Source organism: Chamaea fasciata, unplaced genomic scaffold (genome assembly GCF_029207755.1).
Source record: "Chamaea fasciata isolate MVZ Bird 193981 ecotype frontalis unplaced genomic scaffold, bChaFas1.0.hap1 SCAF_4, whole genome shotgun sequence".
Classification (NCBI taxonomy): Eukaryota; Metazoa; Chordata; class Aves; order Passeriformes; family Sylviidae; genus Chamaea; species Chamaea fasciata.
Genome location: NW_027094089.1, coordinates 60,584,122 through 60,607,224, shown reverse-complemented (window position 1 = coordinate 60,607,224; position 23,103 = coordinate 60,584,122). Strand labels below are relative to the sequence as shown.

The window sequence follows — 23,103 nt, the reverse complement described above, 5'->3', positions numbered from 1 at the left end:
AGGTTTTTTTCATTTTTTCTCAACCTGTGCTTAGCATTTGTGATGTATTTACTCCAGAAGACACACCAGGATAGACCCCATGGCCTAAATCATAATTTTCCTCTCTTTTTCTAAAGATGCATGCTATGCAATCAATTTTAATATTTCCTTATGAGAGCTAGCATGATGCTGAGGTCAGATCTTATAAATTAGCACACACTTTTCATCCCCAGATGTCTCAGAGAGAAGGTCAATAGGGCTAGCCATATCAGAGATTCCTGGTACACTTTGTTCTATATAATCATTGCATAGTCATAAAAAGTTGCTTCACTTACGTTAGATGTCTTAAAATCCTAGGAGAAATCCATGGACTCTGTGTATCTGTAGAGATTAGCTATCAGAATTAGAACAAAATGTGAAATCTTGATAAGTCTATGCTTTTTAGAAAAAAAGCATTTATGTAATCCTCCCATTTTCATTCAGATTCAAAACTCTGTGTGTTGCTGTAAATACTAACAGAGACAGAAGTCAAAATTATGAAAGAATATCAGTGTTGGCTTCCTCCTAGTAAGGCCTGCTCATTGACTTTTGCCATTAATGTCAGGGGATTAGATAATCTAGGAAGTCAGTTTCTCTCTCAGTTTTATGCTCTATGAACCAAAGGTAATTTTTTGGTAATCTGCCTGTATGTTGTAGTGTAACTACCTGCCTTAGTGAAGTCTGTCTTCTAGATACCAAGTAGCCCATTGATAGATATCTCAGTCTTGGATAGCATTTGTGAAGGCTTCTGCACACAACTGTGTTATTACTAGTTGTTTAAGTGTATAATTTTTAAATACATTAAATGCTTTAAAAATACAACCCAAATCATCAACTCTGCATTTGTTTGCTTATGGTAGTATGAACCAAAGCCAGGTAAGTTGACTGTGATTTGCTTGAGCATTTCCTTTTGCCAAGCATTGGAGGTAAAGTTTTTGAAGAGGAACATGCTAAGACCAGCCTTCTACTTTCTGTGTGGCATAACAAGACCTTTTCCCATATATTGGTGTTGTTTTCCCCTTGGGAGTTGGCATTAGAAAGAGACTATTCTCTTTCTAGGTAAAGAATCACACTTTATCAGAATTTATCATTGTCTCAAAAAAAGTGTGAAGAGCCACATGCCTTTTCAAGAGGAAGGCAAAGATTTATCATCCTGCTTTCTTTTTCTAATGAAGATGCCAAGTTTCCATTGCTTGCTGCAACTTCACACTTTGGTGGAATCCATATGTATATATAACCCTGTTGCTGTTGCACTCAACTACCTTGGTAGCCAGGTGAAGTTGTTACCTGTCATTAGGATGTATTCCAGAGTATGGTCTCTGGAATCAGTTGTTCCTAACTGCAAGGCTGTAACATTTTTTTCTCCTGGGTTCTGGTCTGAACATGGTGAGAGCAGCTGTAACTACTAGTGATAGCTACATGGCCCACATGATAGTAGTTTAATCAGTGATTGCCAGGGGACAGCTACTCATGCCAAGGAAGGGCAACTTTTGGCAGAGGAAGAAGAGAGGTTGAAGATTGATGGCAGAGAGACTGAGTTACTCTGTGATCAACCAAAGCACAAAGAGTTTGATTGTCTCTAAGAGGGGAGTTGAAATTTTGAAAAGCTTCTTTTCCCCATGTGGAAACATGCAGCTTTCACTTCAGGTGCCATTAATCAGGCTACTATGAGATTTGTTTGTTTAATACAGAGTATAAATGTAAGTTTAACTCTGCATTCATGAGGTTTTCCACCTACATGTTACAGGACATAAAGGGTCTGTGCCAATGTTTGTCTCGATACAAGAGCCCTGGCTCTGACCCTGGAGAGATCACAGCAATGTATTCCTCTATAAAACAAATCAGGGCTGTTTATTCAACTGAGGTTTTTGTCATCACTGCAGTTATGGATGGGAGAAGCAGTGCATGTGTGTGTGGTCCTACCTTATCTCACATCTTGCTCTTATCGAGTTATGTTATCTGTTTCAGGATTCTAGGGGAGTCTGCTAGAGAACCACATTAAATTGTCTGTTAGTAATGTGTAACTGCTTCCTTTAGCATCCGTGAAACATTTTGTCATTGCTGCTTACACATCACAATTGCAAGTACAAAGCTTATGCAGCCTGATTCTCCCATGTCTTTCCTTGCATGTCATTTTTACCATGTAGCTTTAAAATACTGACAGATCTGTCTGTCCAGCAGTGAATATATCTGCATAGGATGCTAAACCACAAGGTACACAAAATCAGTAGAGAACGAGAAAAGTATGGTCAGATCCTTTAACCAATTCACATCAGCTAAAGGACTAACTTAAACAGTCATTTGTAAGTAATTCCTACTATTTGGGAATGGTAAATTTTAAAGCTTGACATGCATTGTCTGTTAACATTTGAAGGAGTAAACATCAATTTTAGGTCCTGCCAAACATTTAACATAAAAAGGAAATATCAGCCAATTGAAGCAATGCAATTTTAATTCCAAAACTGTAAGGTGTTTGTGCTGTTGAATCCATAATAGCCAGATTTCACGCAAGATCTGTATTTGTCTATAGTTTCATTTTTTTTCTACAAAATGATCTTTTAGGAGATTATGTAGGCGTAAAATAGTGCTATATATTGCAGTTTTAGTCACATGTTAGTAACACGGTAGATAAAGTAACCATTTTTTTACTACTAGTATTGAATTAATATGTGTGTGTTACATACTTGGAAACATGCCTTAGAACCTAGATCAGTGAGTTTAATTCAACAGGGCTGTCTTACTTTAAATTGAGGACTCCAGTGTCTCTATGCTGGTAAGTGAATCTCTGTTGATCGCTGTTTTGCAAGGCATGGTGCTCTCTAGACACACATTTTTTCATTAAGAATTTTAAGAAATATCCTGAAATGTGAATATTAGGTATTTTTTCAGCAATAATTGCATGACAATCTGAAACTAAATTGATGTCAGATGGCATTGCTAGAGAGACAAATGGTCAGAAACTTGTTGTAATCATACTCTTAAAAATGAGATTTCATTTTAAAAATTAATCTATAGTGACATTTTCTTCCTCATAAAAAATTAAATGAGTGAGTAGCTCAGGGCTTACTTTTTCCTTCATTTGTGCAGACTGATTAGATAACTGAACTGTTTAAGATTGTCATACCTTTGTTCCTTGGGTACTGCTGCCACATCATGAAAAAATTCCATGGAGAAATTGATTGGTAAACTAAGAAAATTGTAGCTCCTTTAACAAACCAGATTTTAATGCCTCTGGAAACCACTGGCAAACAAAACCATCCCAAACGCTCAGTTGGCAAACCACATACTTCTTTAAAAAGAGTTTCTATATCCATTTAAGTTAATGTGACCCAGTGGAGCCCAGTAAAACTTGAGAACTCCAAGAAGGTGCAGCATCCTCTCCCTGCAGTGCCAGGAACCCACCTAGAGGACAGTGGTCCACCTACCCCTGGCAGGAGCTCAGTGAAGCTGTTATCTGTTGACTGCTTCCTGCCATCTACCTTTAGAGTTGTTTTATCTCTGTGGCACAGGGCCCATCTTAAAGCCTCCTAAAGTGGCATATGCCCAGGTATGCTCCAGGCATGCTGGAATGGCATGGATACTGTGAATGGCTTCAGTATCTTTTTGTAATGATGAGCTTGCTGCGCTCCATTCAGCTAATGCTGTTTGCTAGGGATACAGGCTTGCTGCTTTGCTATTTCCTGCCTCTTACTGGGCCTTACAGAGGAGCAGGGAAGGGATATACTGCAGGAGGGATTCACTTCTGGCTTCCAGCCCACCATTAAGCACCCTCCAGCAAGATGGCTTGTCTGCCTTGCATTTTTCCCTTCCCTGCAAGCACACATAACTGCTTCACTAAAAGGTGAAAGACCAATATCTTGCCAATTTAATAGTCCCAGAAGCATCATAATGAAAATCTAGCTCTGTAGCTTTTACATGTCTGGTAGCATGCAGCAATCCCACTGTCTTTAATCCTCTCCTTGGCAAAACTCCCACTGACTTCAGTGGGAGTTTTGTCTGAGCATGACCAGAGTTGGAATTTCAGGTTTGGGTCCTACATTAATTTTTCAGCTAGAAACAGAAATGGATATTATGGATTTTCAGTTAAACATTAGGAAGACATAAAAGTGGCATTCTCTATAATGTAGTAGTACAAATATGGGCAATAACCTTTTTGGAATTGTCTTGTGGGAATAATACGAATGAATTACTTTAACCATTCCTAACATAATTCATGTGCAGCCATATATTATAGATGCTACCTTTCAGTGACATAACTAAGTGCCACAACTAAGTGCCACAGCAAGCGAAGACTGCATTTGCCAAAAAGGTTGTCATCATTCTTAATAAAAAGACAGCAGTCCTAATTCCACTGTCATTCATAGGAATTTTTAGCCATTGTCAATATAATAACTAACTCCTGATTGATATGAAGGGGAAGGGAATTAGACTCTTGGTATTGCTATTCCACTTTTTCTGTTCAAAGGATTTCATGCTTTGTATTTGGTTTGACTCTTTCACCCCATCTTCAATTTCTTTACATTTGTGATGAACTAGCTAGTTGGAGTTTAACATACGATAATGGATTTAAAAAGAAAAAAAAAGAAAAAGGGAAAACCTCATCTGGTAAGGAGAAGTAAGGTGTATAAAAATTTTTGTGGGAAAATGAATTCTTTCTAAAGACTGTGAAAATTAAGAACTTGGAGTTTACTGAAGTTAGGGTATAAATGTGGTGATAGATAGATAGATAGATAGATAGATAGATAGATATGGTATAGATCTTTCATTATCTAGACTCCAGATCATGAAATACCAGATATGCTCCAGCACTGAAGTCCAGTTCTTGGTTACCTAGTACTTCTCTGGTTGAATTGATTGTGGGCATTTTTCACAAATGTGTCTGCCTTTTGCCCTTTGAGACCGTTTTGTGCGTGACCATTGCAGATGCCAATTTTTAATCTAGTGCAGTGCAATAGAGAACTGTGGCTGGCATGGTTTGTGCTTTTGGTTTTGTTTTTTCCTATTGATCTCTAAAGGTGAGAAGATGATTTTTGCAGATCAGTTCAGAGATATATTAGTTAGGAAAGTTTATGGGGTTGATTAGATGTATTCATGTGTTCATTAGATTTTGGGTGGAATTATAAAACCATTTTCTTCTGCTTTATAATATTTGCTTTTGATGGTGGTCAGAAATAAGGCTGTGCCTTAGCAGTTCCTTTTTGAGAGTATTTGATTTTCATGCAAATCTGTTCTGATAAAGCTGTTGCTAAGAAACAGCCATGACTGAATTTTTGATAAAAGAGGAAACTAGACTGAAAATAAATGAATGTCATCCTAAAATACTTGAATTTAACAAGTACTAATGCTGCTTAGTCCTAAGGTAAAAAATGACAATATCACAGGATGCCATGTTTTTGTTGGAAAAAGTGAGGAGAGATAATACAGGTGGTCAGTTAAGTGTGATAGGTGAAACTCTTTATAAAGGAGGTAGTGAGTAAATAAGCAGAGGAGGCCCATCAGAAAAATGGTATATATAAAATACTCAGAAGAAGTAGAAGAAGAAACATTTATTTATAAAAATATTATATGCAGCATCCTGGATGAAGAGAAATTCTGCCTTGTTCAGAGCCCTGAAGAATGGAAGTAGAGATGCTTCCAGTTTTTTTAGCAAAACCTCATTGTTGTGTCCTGATCAATTTCAGAATTAAGGCATGCATTTCCGAATCTGCTATATCAAAACTGCCAGAATTTGTTATGTGGTCACTTTTGGGATGGCTGATCTAGATGAAATGTTTCAAATAGGTTTAAGTTTGCAGCATTTTCCTGCTTCCCATAGCATCAATTTCAAGGAAAGCTGGCAGTAGACAGGTGACAGGAGGAATCTCCAGCAGATGAGGCACCGTGTGGCAGGGAGGAGGAGATGTCTGTAAAGTGGCTGTGGAGGTTTATCATGTTGAGGCAAGACAGTCAATTTGTGCAGCTAATCTGGTAGCTTGTGAGTGATGCTGCTGGAACAGAAATTTGACATGTTTCCTTTCTATATATGAGTGTCATTTTCTCCACTGTAGTAGTTTTTAGATCTGCATTTGAAAAGAATTTTGAGTATGTAAAGCTTCACTGCCTGCCTTAGGAATTGTGCTTTGGGAAAGAGGGGTGTTGTTGGAACGTAATTCTGCGTCTGCGATCTGAAGATGTTTTGGCCGGGATATTCCTCCAGACAGCCTGTTATGCTTCCTACCATCTCAAAAGGTGAACTGGTCCTTAAACAGGATCAAAGAGATCTAATCAACCATAACCCAGAAATGTATAACAGCAGAAGATGACTGCTTTTCTTTTCCTTATGATTTCTTAGAGGAGCACAGAAGAAGTACTAGAGTGAGTCTGCTGGTAAGACTGTTCCAAATACTTCACCTGGATATCACAAGTGTTTTTCATGACACATGACTTCTGAGCACCAAAAAACTTCACAGAAGATTCTTGCCAGTCTCTTGGTGGCCATCAAGGTTTTCTGAGTATGGCCTCTGATCTGTATAAAGGCCTGGGATATGTATGTTGCTGAATACTTTGGGCACAGTTTCTGTTGGGAAATGGCTGCTGTTGCACAGACACAAAAGGAATCAGTTTCACCGTTCCTATGTAATCTAATATAATTTGGAATAAAATGTCAGATATTAATGTTCAGGAAGGAAAGTTAGCTCTGTCTTACTTTGTGCTCGCTGAGGGTTAGTTTTGGACAGCTAGTCTTCTGTGCCAAAGTCCTCTGCCCTTCCAGCAGCCCTCTTCCAGAGGCCAGCTACTACCTCTTCAATACATGCAAAATTGGGCCATCAGCACCCAAAGCCGGTTCACCTAAGCTGAAAGCAAACATCTTGACAAGGAATAGATGAGAGTGTTAGTTCACCACCTTCCCATGCCCTTCTCTTCATGTGTAGGTAGGCCTTTGTATTCATTTTCAAAACCTATTTTCCAGGATGAGAAGTGTTTGGAGATGGAAAGGAGTCAGTCCACATCAGTGCAAGTTCAAAACAGCTCGAGTTGGGCTGTAAGATCATCTCAGTGAGATCTTAGTGAACAGCAAAATCAGATTTCTGCAGATGTTGTTTACAATTTGAGCATGATGTTTGGGTTGATTTAGTTTTGCTTCTTTGTAGCTTGTCAGGTTTAAGGTTAGCTAATCAGGTTGTAAATCAAAAATTATTTGGAAGCTGTCATGCTTGAATGCTTGTTGAGAACAAATTCAGAGGTTTATTTCACTGTAGTGTTGATTTCATAACCTGTGCAAATGTTGGGGGCCTGTAACAGTCTTGCACTGACAGAAAGTAAGAAATTATACAAGACTTTGTGTTACTATGTCATGTAATTAACACTTCCACTAATGAAAGCTTTTCGAAAGCAATAAAGGGAAATAGCCTATTGAGATAAATTGTATGTAAATAATGCCATTAAACAGTGTGTGTTCCAGTAAAATAACCCACTGTGTTGTAGAGCACTGGCATTCTTCTCACCTAGCTAAACCTATCTTTTTTCTGCAGGCTGGAAAAGTGAACTTCTAATGTACGGAAATACACATATTTCATTGAGCTGTGATGTGTATTTGTTGAGCTTTGGGCTTCCTTTGGTTCTGAATTGGCATAAACCAACATTTGAAGATCTAAGGTGTTTTCTATAAGATCACTCATGGTCTACCTTTTTGTCACTACGGCAGGTTAGGGATAAAAGAATATCTGGGAGATTCTTCCCTAACCTCAATCTGTGTCAACTATACCTGTATTTTTTCCAAGAGACATTTTTCCTCATGTGGCTTGAAGAACTCCAGAAGTGGAGATTTCTGAGTCTTCTATGAGCAGTTGCAGTGCTCGTGGAAGCAAAACCTATTCCAAACTTCCTGAGGATCTTCTCCTGGGGATCTATTCCAAGTTTTTACCTTAGTCTTTCTTAATGCACTTTTGTCATGGAACTTTTTGTTTCTGTTTGGCAAAGGCATGCAATAAAAATTGTAACCATGCATTGGAAGGCTATCCTTGTGTACCTCCTCAGGCCTTGGTTAAAGATAAAAGAAATTCCAGTTCTTCAGTTTTTCATAGATCTCTGACCATTTCTAGATTTTTCCATATTGTATTTTCATTTGATATGCTTGAATGGAAGAGGTCTGTAGATAGTATCTCTCTGCTTCAAGGAAATAATCATTGAAACTTAAAAAAATTAGATAGTATCATCACTAATGCTTTTTTTGTTTCCTTAAAGAAACCCTGCACAATCAAATACAAGTTCGAAATCAGGGAGCTTTTCTCCACAATCTAGCAAAAATGCTTTATCATCTAACTATGTTGAACTAAACAGAATTAGAAAAATTATTCAAGTTAACTAATCCAAATAGCTTTTTTTTCTCTCAGGTAAAGACTGACAGCCAAAGAAACATGGGGAAAATTTATCTGTACACTTGGTATTTGTCTTCTAGACAACAGAGGACCTCATTCCTAGTCTTAGGAGTGGAAATGCTAACACTTAGATTATTTATGAGAAGTCTGTAAGAAAGGAGTTTTTAATTAAATTGTGCTTAAATGAAATGAAATGCAACAAACCATTTAATTTCAGGTGAATTTTTTTTTTGCTTGATGCCAACAAGTGCATTCCAGTTGATCTTTTTAATTATTGTGGTGTTTTTTCACTGTCTTATTTTTGAAGGATTGTAATTTTACCCACATTTCCAAGATACCCAAACCTGCAGGTGACTATAATGAATAGTGCTGATCATCTATATTAAAAAATGATAAATCATGTTCTCTTACATTCTTTCATATTTTCTGCTGTCTTGTTTCTTTAATTCTCTGGATCATATATTAATATTGATTAATATGCCACATCCCAGCTAAATTTTTTTTCTTAGGTCTGTGTTTCATTTGACTATCAATAATAAGAGGCCATAAATTCCTCATTTTTCATAACAGGGTACACATCATCTGAACTGCAGATACTGCAAGTGTGTCCACAAAGCAATGGACAGCTGTACAACCACCATTCATCCCATATCTGAGGAGGGCTATGAGTCCCAAAGGGCCCTCTGGTTTGACAGCTGGCGCTGCCCATTCCTCCCAGGTTCTGGTCTTGACTTTGACAGAGATCCCTCCTTCACTGCTGGGTAATTCAGTGCCAAAGTGGTCTTCCTGCTGCCTCCAAATCAAAAAATAATAGTAGCACATACCTCATCATGGATGATCTACATGGATTTATTGATTATAGTGCATAAGAATGTGAAAATGCATGCCAGATTGCAGTTGTTAGATCTGTTACACAAATGCCATCCATTCTGGCTGAAAGGAAAAAAGAAATCAGCAACCTTTGTGATGAAGGTTGAGATTGTGCCGATGGCATCCCTGGGGAGAGCTGGCCCTAGAGTGAAGCCAGGGCGGAGGAGTTAGGCACTTTTCATCCTGTCCAGACAGTACTAGCAAGTTCAGTATGTATTAGATACCTCATTCTTTTTCCTGCGGGGCCTTGCAGTGCTGCAAACAAGGTTTCTTGGGTGAGCTGTCTTGCCCATCTGCCCCAGACCAAGACACCGGTGTCTTTATCCCTGCACCCTGTGGGTTGCATGACTTTCAGGAGTCACTTGCATTATGAAGGGGTCCCCCTAGGCTATCTTAGGCAGTCTTCCCTTGCAGAAACAATTGCTGTAGGCTTGTGTGTGAGGGGATCCAGGAATACATGGATACAGGTGAGTATAGAGGAGGCTGTGAGGAGAAAGACAGCTGAAAGGAACTGACTGGGATTCTTTCACAGTCATGTATCAGATTGAAACCCAAGCAAACAAATATGCAGCTGTGGCTCTTAGATTCAAAGCCAGAACAAAAAGCTCTGATGAAATATTGAGTAGCTAAAATCTGTGCGTAGTCATGTCAATGGAAATTACCCACATTGTATGTTTGTTCCTCTGTAGAGGAGCTAGGCATTTGAAATGAGTTTTCCTGCAATTTGAGCATGTGTTTTACAGAAAAGGCATCTTGACACCTAGCAACACTGAAAACTTGGTACTGTAAAGATAAATAATAGATCTGTTATTTCATTAGACACATTACTTAAATTATTCCATGCGATCAACAATGTAGATAATTTGCTCTGTATGAAAGTGATACAGTGACAACCAAACAATTTAGGCTTCTTGTGAAACTGCAACAAATGAGAAAAAGCTTAACATTGGTTTTTCACATTTAAACAAAAGCAAAATATCCTTGATCACCCAAACAAAACAATTCACTGTTGAATTGGTCTAGTTTTATCATGATTTTCAAACTGATTTCACCACTTTGTTTTGCAATAGTTTTAAGTGAACAGATTCCTAGGGATTGCTTCTTGAGTTTAAACCCCAGTTTCCCACTGTCCTTTGAGACATCTTTGAGAAACCTGCTTACTTTTGTTATTTAGAGAATGTTAGAAGTGCATGCTGGTGGGTAACAGAGGTGTTTGTCTGCTGGATGTGAAGATGTTCTCCACCTCTCTGTTTGGGTTCTCCTGTCATCCTGGGAGCATAGTCTTGGATGGGAACTGAACTTCTCGGGCAATGTCAAAAGGTTTTTCTCAACTCATATGTCAAAAGCAACCGAGTACAAGCTTAAACAAGCACTAGTGGGTGTAAAACAGTTAAACAGATTGATGATACCTGTCAGAAGATTTGAAATTGTTTATCCTCTAAACACTAAAGCCTGGCAAGTTTCAGTTTTCTGAGTCACAGACTTAATGTGCAACAGTGTGGTTTTTTGGCTCAGTGTATTGTTCCAGGGTAGAAGGACAGGCACTCTTTGATCTGTGAAGAGCAATATGCTTTAGCAGGATGGACTTGGGTATAAGGTTTTTTAGGGTGATCTAGTGGTTTTTCTTCACCTCAAACAAAGGAGGATTAACCCCCTCATACTCATTTTGTGACTGTAGAGATGACAACACAAAGGCTAAGACTAATGGTTGTTTGAGTAACTGGCAGGGATGGGGATATGAGACAGGAAAGGTCGATTGGAAGGTGGGTAGAGGCAAGATGTGCTATTGCTCCATACAGTTGAACTGCTGACAAAGTATGGGAGTGCCTTGCCTTGAGCTTTCCATCATTATAAGCATTGGCATCTGCAAAGCAAAGAACATAGTTTTAATAAGTCCACTCTAGATTTGCAGAACAATCTGACTTGACTTTGAACATCTCCACCAAACAAAGCAAGACAAAACTTGTTTCTCTTTGGAAATGATTCAGCCTCCTTTTGGTTAGTTGTCGGGTTGGTTGGTTTAGTTTTGGGCTTTTTTCTTGGGTTCTATTTACACCTTTTAATTCAATTCCCTATATTCAACATACTCCATTTTAAGAAACCAAAAAAATTTTTTCTAATATTGCATTACTTTCTATTGTGCTGGCTTTCTTATCCAGTCAAACAGAATTGCACAAACATGATTTAGTACCACAGTTTCTGAACTTTGGAATGCAAAGAAATATTTGAAGTAAAACTTAGCACGTTAGTCAGAAAAAAGCGTGTGCCAAGCTGTGATTGATTACTTGTCTTCCAGAGGCAGTAAGAGATAAGATGGCAATTTCTAGAGTAAAGCTGAAAAGGTGTCTCTTCTGGTAAGAAATTTGGCTCTTGCTTTGATAACAAGGAAAAATTAAATATCTGCTCTTGATGAAGCATAATACTTTCATTTCAATCATGCAGAAAATTTAAAAATCTACAGCAAACATGGGAATCTCACAGGACAAGAAATCTTGTGTAATTGCTTTTCAAAACAATGTATTTAACTAGTGAAAAAATATACCCCTCCCAAAAGGAAAAAGCAAGAAGATTCAGTATGGCCTTGAAATTTAGCAGAGGTCCTGACTGATGTGACATACCTTCATTGTTGTGCTTTTAACTTGATAGTGTGCTGTTACCATATCTTGGCACAGGCTGATCCCTGTTCCCAGAGGAACTAAGAACCAATGCTAGTGCAAGGTCCTTTGAAAAGCTATCCTAGGAATCAACATAATTTTTGGAAGGAACGATGTTTATTAAGGCATCACAACACAAAATCATCTCTATAGATGCTGCTTTTTACATGAGCTGCTTCCTAACAGTTGAGTAAGTAGATGCATCCTTGGAAATGCACAACTCCAACCACAAAGCTGAAATGGGGGTGGGATTTGTGGTATTTTATTACCCTTATTATCTTCCAGTGTGTCTGAGCCATTCATAGTGACTTCAGGGATAATTGGAGTGATATGTGTTGCACAGAAATGGGTTGTGCAAATGTAGTTCCAACAAAAAGCAGTGTAGATAGGTCTTGGTAGCACGCATGTTAAAACTGCCTTAACTCTGATGGTGATAGGAGTATAATGAAACATAGAATACACTCATAGAATGGACCTTAAAGGTCACCCAGTTCCAACCCCCCTCACCATGGGCAGGGGCATCTTTCACAAGACCAGGTTGCTCAGAGCTCCATCCACCTTGGCCTTGAACATTTCCAGGGATGGGGCATCCGTGTTTTCTCTGGGCAACTTGTCTCAATGCCTGACCACCCTCACAAGAAAGAATTTCTTCCAAATATCTCATTTAATCCTACTGTCTTTTAGTTTGAAGCCATTGCACCTTGTCCAGTCACTGCATGCTCTTGTAAATAGTTTCACTGCATCTTTCCTATGGGCTCCCTTCAGGTACTGGAAGGATGCAATGAAGTCACCCTGAAGCCTACTCTTTTGCAGGCTGCAGAATCCTAATTTTCCTAGCTTTTCCTGTCATGAAAGGCTGTGTATAATAATCACGAATCTCCTTCACCTGTCTAAAAATAGCAACACACCTTGAAAATTATGGAATTAAATTTTATTTCTTAACCTAGGGGAAACTCAATTTTTTTTTTGGCACCACCAAGGTAAAGTACAGTGCAGACATACACTGTTCAAGAGATAGCACAGTTCTCCATGGGATGTGCAGTAGGTGAAATTTGCTGTTTCTCCCTTTCCCCAAATTATGTGTTGAGGATAATTCCCCACCCAGCTGTTTGAGGCATTTTGGTTTTATTATAGCTCATCAGTTTCAAATAAAATTGGTTTTCTTAGATACCACAACTTTGTTCGAGAACTTCAGGGGGTTTTTTGTACACAGAAGGTATTTTTCTTGAGCCTAGGTGGGGAATGGACAAGTCTTTAGTTTAATATCAAACAGAAGAGAAATTCATTTCTGTGGTGGATATCCCACATCTTCCCCAGGGCAGGCTACAGATTCCTATCTGGCTCCAACTTGTCTTCTTAAGAAAAATTTTCTAAAAATGAAATCAAGGGAAGATTCTTGGCAGTGCACTGGAACGTGGAGAAGGTCTCTGGAGTCTTCTTAAAAGCTTAAGGCAACTGTGAATCTGCTCTTGGCAATAGATAATGACTACTGATAACCCGTGATTTTTGCTCCAACCTATTAGATTTTGTCTAAAATTTTCAGATTTCAGGTGTCAAACAAAGAGCAGATTTTATGAAAAACAGAGGCAGTAGTAGGTGACTGAGTGTAATTTCCATACTTGTTCTACCTTTGACAAGTAATTCAGTGACCGCATTTCATGTGGATGAAACCACACTCCAAGGTGCTCAAGAAATTACCCTTCATTTTGAGCACTGAGGCCATTCAGAAAAGGGCAGCTCTCATTTCTTCTCAGCACAAGTGATAGTCTCATCTTGCATCCTGGAAATGGTTTTACATTACTAGAATATCATAGCCAGCTGCAGGGGCTGGCTGGTTTGTAGCTGTAATGTGGCTTAGTGCACTCAATTAAATCTAACTTTCTGATGAGTAGATTGTCTAGCAAATAAGCAAGTGTGGAAATGGTCTCTGTAAAAGTTTGCTCACATTGAAAAGCATGTCAGGAAAGGAAAAGTTTGGATGGATGTGAGCTTAGCTTCTGATACACAAAAATTTTCATCTAATGGGTTTTAATTGTCTTGATTAGAGAAGAAATAGACAGGAAATAGGATTTTTGAATGCAAACAACTATTCATTAAAACTATTGCATGAGCAGTTTACTTTCTGATAGGAGTTTACTTACTAATACTGTTTTGTACTGCCAGAAATTGGCTTAAAGTCACTTTATTTTCCAGATTTTCCCCACCTACTTCAAAGAGCTGCATATACTTGGAACCTGCTTCATACCAAATAGAAGACTAGCTTTTACCAGCTAGCCTAATTGAGTAGATTTACAGAACAGTTGTCTGTTTTTCACCTGCTGCACTTTGCAGTTTATAGTGGTTGAAAATAGTAGTTCACCATACAAAATTGCATCTTGAATTACTGCAGAAATTATTCAATGAATAGACTGAATTCCTAGTCATTACCCCACTTTAACATCTAGAAATGTGTAATGATCACTTTTCCTCACCATCACTGCATGTATGGAAGAAAACAATGACAAAAGGGCCTCTTCCTGTGCAGCAGAGAACAGCAGGACTGAAAAGAACTTAAATACATGCATCTACTAAGTTTCAGAGCTGAGAGAATTTCCCTGTTTGCTGTGAGAGAAGGGATTTGATCCTCATACTAAAGTATTTTCGTGTTAAAGTATTTTGTTTTCCCGAGAAAGCATTATTCAGACTGCTTTTTTTGAGCAGCAAGTTGAGATTCAGAAAGTTTAGAGAAGTAAGAATGGTATCTACCAAAAACTGAATGCAGTTTTAAGTGGCTTGCACTCTTAATGTTTGTGTAAACAACTCTCATCCACCTGAAAAATGTGTTGTGACTTAACATAAGTATTGTCTGTGCCATCTGAGTGGCCCATTCCCACAATTTGTTAGGCTTTGCCCTTGATTACAGAAATCTTCACCAAAAATTCTTAATCCTGGCATCTTTCCCAGTAGAGTCAATCATGTGGGGATCTGGGTGATCAGAAATGACAAAACCAGCCTTGGTTTTTTAAGTATTTCACTTGATAAATTGCAGAGATCTAGGCTTTACTTACATTTGTCATCAGTGGCTTTCCCATGAAGTGCCAGGTATTTGAAAAGTTGCTTCTAGTGTTTCAGCCTGGGAGGGAAGCACTTTTTCAAACTATGAGAACACTTCCCTCATACAGCATTAAACCAACTGGGAAGAAAAGCAGGGTAGGGTTGTGCATATGCTTTTGTCTCAAAATATAGGGTTGAATAGCCATATGCCAGAATATTTAGGTTTATTGCTGTGAGCCATGCTGCGTAATGATGAAGTGATTTTGTTAATGATACAGTGAGCTACAGAAGAGTAGGAGTTTCTTTAAAGCTGCCCTTTCTTTTCTGTGCTTGGGGCTACCCTTTTTGTCATCTGGTTCTTCAGCTGTGTGTCTGCTGCGGTGGATCTCGCTCATCTTCTCTCATGTGCTCAGTAATTTGCACACAGAACCTGCTGGTGGTCCCCATTCTCACTCTCTCCTCTGCATTACCTGTCTCTCCTGCAGGCACAGATGCCGTCTACGCTGTGGGTTACTCAGCTCTGTCTTGCCTCTGCAGTGTTCCTTCTGTCCAGTCTAAAACTCAGTCTGGGAGTTCAACATGTGGCAGTTGGTTGACTTGGAGTAAACACAGCTTTTTATTGTCCTCAAGGTCTTCTCTTCTGCCCCCTTCTTTGGGAGGACATTTGCTCAAGCTGTTGCTGCTGCCCAAAGGCTAAATGCAGTTGGCTAAAGATGCAATTTCAGAATAGGCACTTCCAGAAGGTGCTTTTTTTTTTCCATCTGTTTCTAGCATTGCATTTTGATTATTATAATTAAAATATGTGAATGTCATCCCAAAAACCTTAGTTAATGTGGATGGAGAATGAAGAGAAATATGATATGTGTGATCTGAGATTAGGCCAAACATCTTTGCTGCTAAATGGTGCTTCTGGTTTTCTATGAATACGAAATATAAACTGGAAGAAGTTATGTGGAATTTAAGTGGTGGAGTTAGATATCAAGAGTTCGAATGTCATCCGTGCTGACTTGCTGTTAGTTCAAAGACTCAGTTCACAGAAGTGGGACACTGTGCTAAGGAGGATATATTTTTAAATCCATTTACAAGGTTTTATCTCTGCATCAGTTTCATTAAAAATATAAAGCATGGAATGAAAACAAAACAAAAACTGTCATTGAATTACTGTTCACAACACACCTTTTTCTGGAAGGTGACTAGATTCAGGTATGGCCTGCGGAGCCAGTAGAATGTGCCCTTACTAAACAGGATGAGCCTCTCAGCAGTGACTCCAGGTTTTACTCCTCTACTGTTCCCAGTACTGTTCCTACTCCTTCTTTGTACCTCTGTAACTATGCAAATTGTCCCCCAGATTTTGGCCCTGAACCATATTTCTTTCAGAAATTACCGGATTCCCACATCAGGATGAGCCTATTTGCTCTGTGTCTTTTGTCTTGTTATAATGCCAGGCAGGGCAGGCATTCCCTGGATTTGTGCTGTTAATACTGTGTGCTTCAAGTAGGGCATAAGGTAAAAAAGTTAAAGTGTGTATTCCATAGCTTAGTTCTGAGAATAACAAAATGTCTTCAACAAGTTTTGAGATCTTGCACAGTGACAGACTCTGCTGGACCCTGACATTTACTCTAGATGATGTACTAGTACAAAAACTTGTTTTGATTCCAGTTCCTAATGGAAAAAAACCCCATTGCTCTCCACCTGCACCTAGAGATACAAAATTTTTGAGGTAAGGTCAACAAGATACACAAAGACAGCTGTTGACTATAGGAATGGAGGACAACTGGTCAAAATTTAAAATATATATAAATATATAAATTACTCATCTGAGGGAAGAATACCATTCACTGGGTTACAAGAAAATCTTTGTTTCTAACTCTAGGTCCTTCTTCAGTCATCAGCAATGACGACGATTCAGCCAGTCCCCTCCACCACATCTCAAATGGCAGTAACACTCCATCTTCTTCTGAGGGGGGTCCTGATGCAGTCATCATTGGCATGACAAAGATTCCTGTCATTGAAAATCCACAGTATTTTGGAATTACCAACAGTCAACTCAAGCCAGATACCTGTAAGTACAAACAACTGTATGTGTTCCAATCACTCATTTTACCTGTGCAAGTGTTGTGGCTCCTTAACAGAACCAGCATAACAAAATACTCTGAATTCCTGGGAGTGGAAGGGTGGGGTTAAAATGTGTGCTGTTTACTAAAGGTACATGGATGAACCACTTTACCGCTGTCTAAGCCAAATTCAGCCCTTATGACAAGGCAATGAAGTGAGCAGTGTTATGCTCAACACCCGATCCATATTTTATCAAAGTCACTGGTAGCCTTTCCATTGATTTCAGTGGTCTTTGGCCAGTCCTGTGCACTGAATGTATTCTTGGGAGAAAACAAATCTTGGAGAATAAAAAGTCAGTATTGTTACATGTGCACTATTTTTAAATTGATCATATCAACATCACCAGATCATATCATCAGATCTTATTAACATAACCTAATATTCAAATCTGAGTATTTGTAAAGTTGTAAAAATTATAAGGGTTAGAAATTCAATTCTTGTCATTTCCTTGTGCAATTTAACCTCCACGGACAGAAATTGTTTTGAATGTTTAAAAGTAGAGCAGAAGAGCTGAGGCTTGCATGATGGACAGTACATGTCACGTACAAATTCTTTCATGTTCAGTTAGTAGCAAGTGGAATGTGAAAAAATGTGAAGAGCTAAACATATTGAGCTACGAAGAGTTAAAAAAGAGTATCACTTACTTCAGATGCTACTTTTCAAACCTAGTAATAGTTTCAGAATTGAACATGTGAAATGCTGGGGTTTGAACCAGTGATTAGCATTAATGCATATAACATTAAAAATACCTAAAGAATATTGTGGTAAATAGTAACTGCACTGCATACTATTTCTCATCAGGACACTAAGTTCTCCAAGTGTTTCAGAGAAGGTTGTTCCGAAGTGTCACTGGAAGCCTCAATTTTTTCTCTGGGAAGTCATTCTAGAGATTCCCAGTATAATTAGGGAGCACTGGGCTTGCAGCTAAGGGGCACTACATCGTGTCTGTATCCTACCCTGAAAGATATCACTTTTTTGCCCAAATTGTAGTATAGGGGCTTAATGTCAAGGTTGGAAGCCTTTGCCTCCAGCTTTACAAAGCTTAAATGCTGTAACAGTAATCCTTTTTGACCCGTGCATGACAGCATGCATGCATGACATGAATGCATAACTTCTAACACTGCAAACAAAGACTGATGCTGAACTACCCACTTACCTTGTGAATATTAATGCTTATTTAGACCCAGATTGTTACACTAAGCACGGTCCAGAAGGATGGTCCTGCAACAAAAGATCTTTTTCTGCCTTTTTATTGTACATCCCTGATGTTCACTATTACCATAGCTTTTTTGTGTGGCACTATTTTGTGGCTAGAAATGCTGTATTACCCTCTTCTAGCAGCAGATAATAACAATTTGAATATTCTGACTCAGCATATGCAGTGGGATCATGAGGAAATCACTGAATTGGTGATCCTTCATCAGCATGAGAGGAATGTTATACAGGTGCATTCTGATTAGAACATTAATTCTTGAGTAAAAAAGAAGCTGCTAATGAATCATGAATGGGCAACATTCCCAGTAGTGCTTTATATTGTTATATAAAAGTCTAGCTTTTAAAAATGAGGCTTCTGTACCTCTGTTCCCAGCTACACTAGACAACTTTTTAATTCTTTAAATAAACATCAGTAACTACAGAGTTTTTCTCTTCAGAATTAATGTTGAAACAGTATACATGCTGTTCTGGGGAAAAACACAAACTGCACTAAAATACAGAATTGTCTCTCATTTAGTAAACTGCACAATAAGTACAAACATTAAATCATGTCTTATTTGTGTTAAGTAGGTCCTGATCCTAAAAATACCTAAGTCTGTGTTTGGTTTTGTGTGCTGCAATGAAACACACATGGTGTCAGGGAAATTAATCACAGTATATGAAGTTCAGTTGGTGTATAAAAGCTTGCAGGATATGCTTCAGGACTTTGCTGTGTTGCTCTGTGGAGGTTTGAGGGGCTGATGTTCTGCATTCTGCCACCCTACCACTGTGCTCCCAGTCATTGTGTTTCGGAATGGCGGGTGGTGGTGGTTTTGCTTTAGCAGAGAGAATCAGGTAAACTATGACAGTCTATAAACCAAGGCAGATTTCTTCAACCACCCTGAGCATCTCTCCAATTAAAAAGTGTAATTGTAATCGTCTTGGCCAAAAATGGGCTTCCCAGATAGAATTTCTCATATGCTCTCTTTCCTTCTTTCTCAGTTGTTTATTATTACAGAGCTGTGCTTGTCCTTTCTTAACCTGCCAACCTCCTCCTGATGTGTGTATCTGGAGGCATACATACAAATAAAGGCATTTATAAACCTTTAACCTAAGTAGCTTTTGTACCTTGCTCCTGTATAGAATAATGCCAGCTCCAGGTGTCATCTGGTTTCTCATCTCCAGTAAGATAGTTAACTATTATATTTATTTCCTATCTGGTCTAAATTTCATTGTTCACCAGTATTAAACCCAACAATCACTAACAGTCATGCTGGAAAAGGTATTTCTGTATTTAGCATATGTTGGTCTGTGGAAGGAGGTGAGACATCAGGCTAGGTGAAACTTTACATCGATTGTATTGCAGTTTTCACAGAAATGAAGGAGTACTTTTGCTGTTAGTAGCAAGTGGAGTTTCTTTTTTACCTAATTAGGCCATATTTTGACTTATCTACAGAAAACCGTTTCTGAATACAGTGTATCAAGCTTCAATTCAAAGAATTAGAAGTGCATGTGTTTAAAAGAAAATTAAAACGATTACAATCAGTGTCATTTGAAATTCCATCACTGTATCTTGTAATTTGGTCCTTTCACTATTGGATAACTAAATCCAAAGTGATGACTTCTTAAAAGTCTGTCTCAGGCTAAAAGTTACAGCACTTTCCTCCTCTTAAGATACAGCCTTCGGGATTGGATAAGCAAACTGGTGAAGACCAAAGACCCATCAGCTTCAGTGCTCAGGTTCCAATCATCACTCAGAAGGACTGCATTTCTGTAATTTCAGCACAACACTCGTCTCTACCTTTAATTGATGTAACAGTAGAAGATTATGTGTTCCCCTTGGGATTAGCTGATATTTACCGCTTAACTACCAGTATTTCTCATCAGCTTGTTCAGCATTTCTCTGTCTGACATGCTATCCCAGAGCTCCTGGCTTTTGCTTTCCATGCCATGTTCTGTTGGTTGCTGCTGGCTGGTGGGTTCATTTGCCACTCCAACATCTTGAATATTTTCACCTTAAAATGATAAAGTCTGAGGTACACAGACATGTTTCAGACACCTAACAGACTTCTTGGTTCCTTTTGGTATGACTTCTTGGTTTCTTTATTTATGAAAGCAGAAGGTATGTCTCATTTGTCAGTTCTTGTCAGATAGTGAAAATTCTGATTTTAGATGGGTGAGAGAGAGCCAGAAGCCTGGACATGCTGCAGCGCTCTTTGCAGTTCAGGCATTACAAACCAGGTGCTGTGTTAGTGTCCACCTGCAAACCCCTTGCCTGGGAATTACCAGCAAGGTTGAGTTGTTGCTTTTGAAAATCAAGGCATAACTCTGTAGGGAAGTAAAATCACCGGGTCCATAAACCTTGCATGGATGGCAAATCTTGCAAGATTTTTGTCCCCTGAAATCAGCTGCACAGTGTAATATACTGGGGGCATAGACCCTACCCTTTTCTAGATGGTTAGCTTCACTAATCTTATGAGCTGTCACAGACCCTAAGATACTTGGGATTTTCTTTAATATTATGGTGTTTCAAAAATTAGTCCTCTGCATCTCTGCACAGAAATTGTAGTTTCTGAAGTTATCAGCTAATCCTGCCAGACCTGTTGAAAGAGAATGGATGAAACAAAACCATTTTCTCAAGGAACAACTGTGGACTTTCTTCATCACTTAACTTGCAGCCCAGCACTTGGAATGTATCAGTCCATGACTGCTAGATTTCCGTGATTAATGGTGGAAATGCAGTCTGGAAATAACACAGCTGTGTTGTTAGAAATGTGAAAAGCCAAACCTGAGGAGAGATCACAAAATGTCAGTGGAAGTGCCCAGTCTGAGATTTCTAGGGCAGAACTTGGATAAGAAATTACTTGCAGGTGGTTCTGGGATTTTGATAATCAAGTGTTTCTCTGAGCCTTACCCCAGTAACTCCCACCCCTGCCCCATGAAGTCACCATGGTTGTTTGGGTGCTACTGAAAGGAAGGTTAGAGCTTTTCCCTTTAATGAAGTAAGCTCGCATTTTCAGGCCCCCTATGGCGGAGGAATAGCTGCACCGACATCAGTTTGCACTTCCCAGCTAATCTGTACTTGCAACTCACTCAGTTTTGTCAAGTTTATCGATTTCAGTGTTGGAAAAGAGTGTACTGTACTGGGCAGGCTTATTGATTAGTCAGTGGATGGCTAAGTGGCAAGATGTTTTCAGTGACTGGCCTTATAAATAGCCATTGCATTTCAGATGATGTGGTGTGGATTGTGACTTTCATGTGGGAAATTTGGGTACATTCTTCAAATAGTCTTAATATTTCATCTTTATTTCTGCATTTTCAGATTCTGTTCTTTCAAGTGTAGGAGTCTGAATATGCAGTTTAGATAACAGTTATTTTACTTCCAGTTGGCTTCTATTAGGGAAAGTCTGAAGCTGATTAAAATTGGCAGAAATATTTTTTTCTAAATTGATTTTTACTTATTTTGCTGATCTGAAAAAATTAATTTAGCCCGTAGTTCCAGTTCCAGAGTAAATTGCTAATTGCATGTGCAGTGCTAATTTTAAAGGCAGAAATTTTGAGAGCACCCCTCTTTTATCCCCTTCTGAACACTGAACTTTTCAATTTATGCTTCAGGATTTTCATTTGCATTTTAGGGATTGTTACATCATTTGGTTAAGGGTGCCCTCAATCTTTTTCTGACTTTCCTTGTTCTTTAGCTATATATTTCTTTTTAACACATGCATAGCCAGAATTTGTGTGCTCCCATTAGTCAGGAAAGTTGTAGTAGTGCTCTGCTTCAGTCCACTACCTTCTTTAATGACTTTTGAGGGAGAATAGAAACAGGACAGTTATTCTCAACATTTTATCATGACTCTCATAGTACAGGACTTTTGTCTTTAAAGCCATAGGTCTTGGATTCTGGTGATGATGTCAGATTTCATTTTAGGATGACATAGAACAGAAGAAAAGATTCAGAATGTGAGGCAGACCCCAGAAGCCTGAGGAAACAGAAAAAAAATCTGGACTTTTTTTTCTTTTGTTTATTATTTTCTTTTTTGTTTTATTCATTACAGTCTTTTTAAATTCAGTTTTGATTATTTGGGAACATTTGAACAGGGCAGAAGCACGTGAGTGTGCAGAGCTGGCCCTTCTCTGTCACTGTGGGGAGACAGCTCTGTCACAGCCACCACAGGGAACAGAAGGGAGCAGCCAGACACTAGGGCCTGCTGAGTTGCAGTTCCTCTACCAGGCTGTTTGCAGAAGGGTGCAGCTAGTTCTACTTCAACACCTTGCTGTTTTTCACAGCTCTGACCACTCACACTTTACAAGGCAGTCTGGCTTCTCCTAATTTTGGAGCATATTGACAACCTCCTTCCAACCCTTGGATCAACATTAGTGAGTCATTCAATATGAAAAAAGAAGTAGTTGTTAGCATTTCCAGGGTAGGTGCAACAAAAGGAAGAACTGTGATCACCTGGTCTGTATTTCTCAGGCATCCTTGTCCCAGGAGTCCCACAACAGAGCCTGGCTCCTGCATGCATTTCTATGCTGGGTGCACATGCTCTCAGTGCCAGATGGGGACATGACATTCTGGTGAAATGAAAGCTCCTGGAAAAAATAAAATTCACCAGGAGAGTCTCTGTGCTGCAGGGATCTGACAGGCCTCTGACCCTGCGCAGCATATGTGTGTGTTTCTGGGTGCTGCTCACCCTGCACAGATAGTGTCCTTTGGAAAGTAGCAATGTGCAAAATGCAGACTGCCTGCAGCAGGTAGTCTCCATTTGACTTTATTCCAGACTGTGTCTGTCACCCTACACTTCTCTACAGTACTGAAGAATAGGGGTAATTTTTGCCTAACATTATAAGGTAAAAAATTAATC

At 38.9% G+C, this 23,103-nt stretch overlaps 1 protein-coding gene across 2 annotated transcripts in view; it reads left to right on the top strand.

Annotated features, from left to right (window-relative positions):
- The window catches only part of NTRK2 (neurotrophic receptor tyrosine kinase 2), a 196,713-nt gene that overhangs the window by 98,150 nt on the left and 75,460 nt on the right, over positions 1 to 23,103 (top strand). For both annotated transcript variants that reach the window (XM_066181743.1, XM_066181746.1), the window contains one exon: positions 16,806 to 16,994. In XM_066181743.1, coding sequence (XP_066037840.1) covers positions 16,806 to 16,994 — 189 coding nt within the window. The remainder of the gene's footprint in view (positions 1 to 16,805; positions 16,995 to 23,103) is intronic.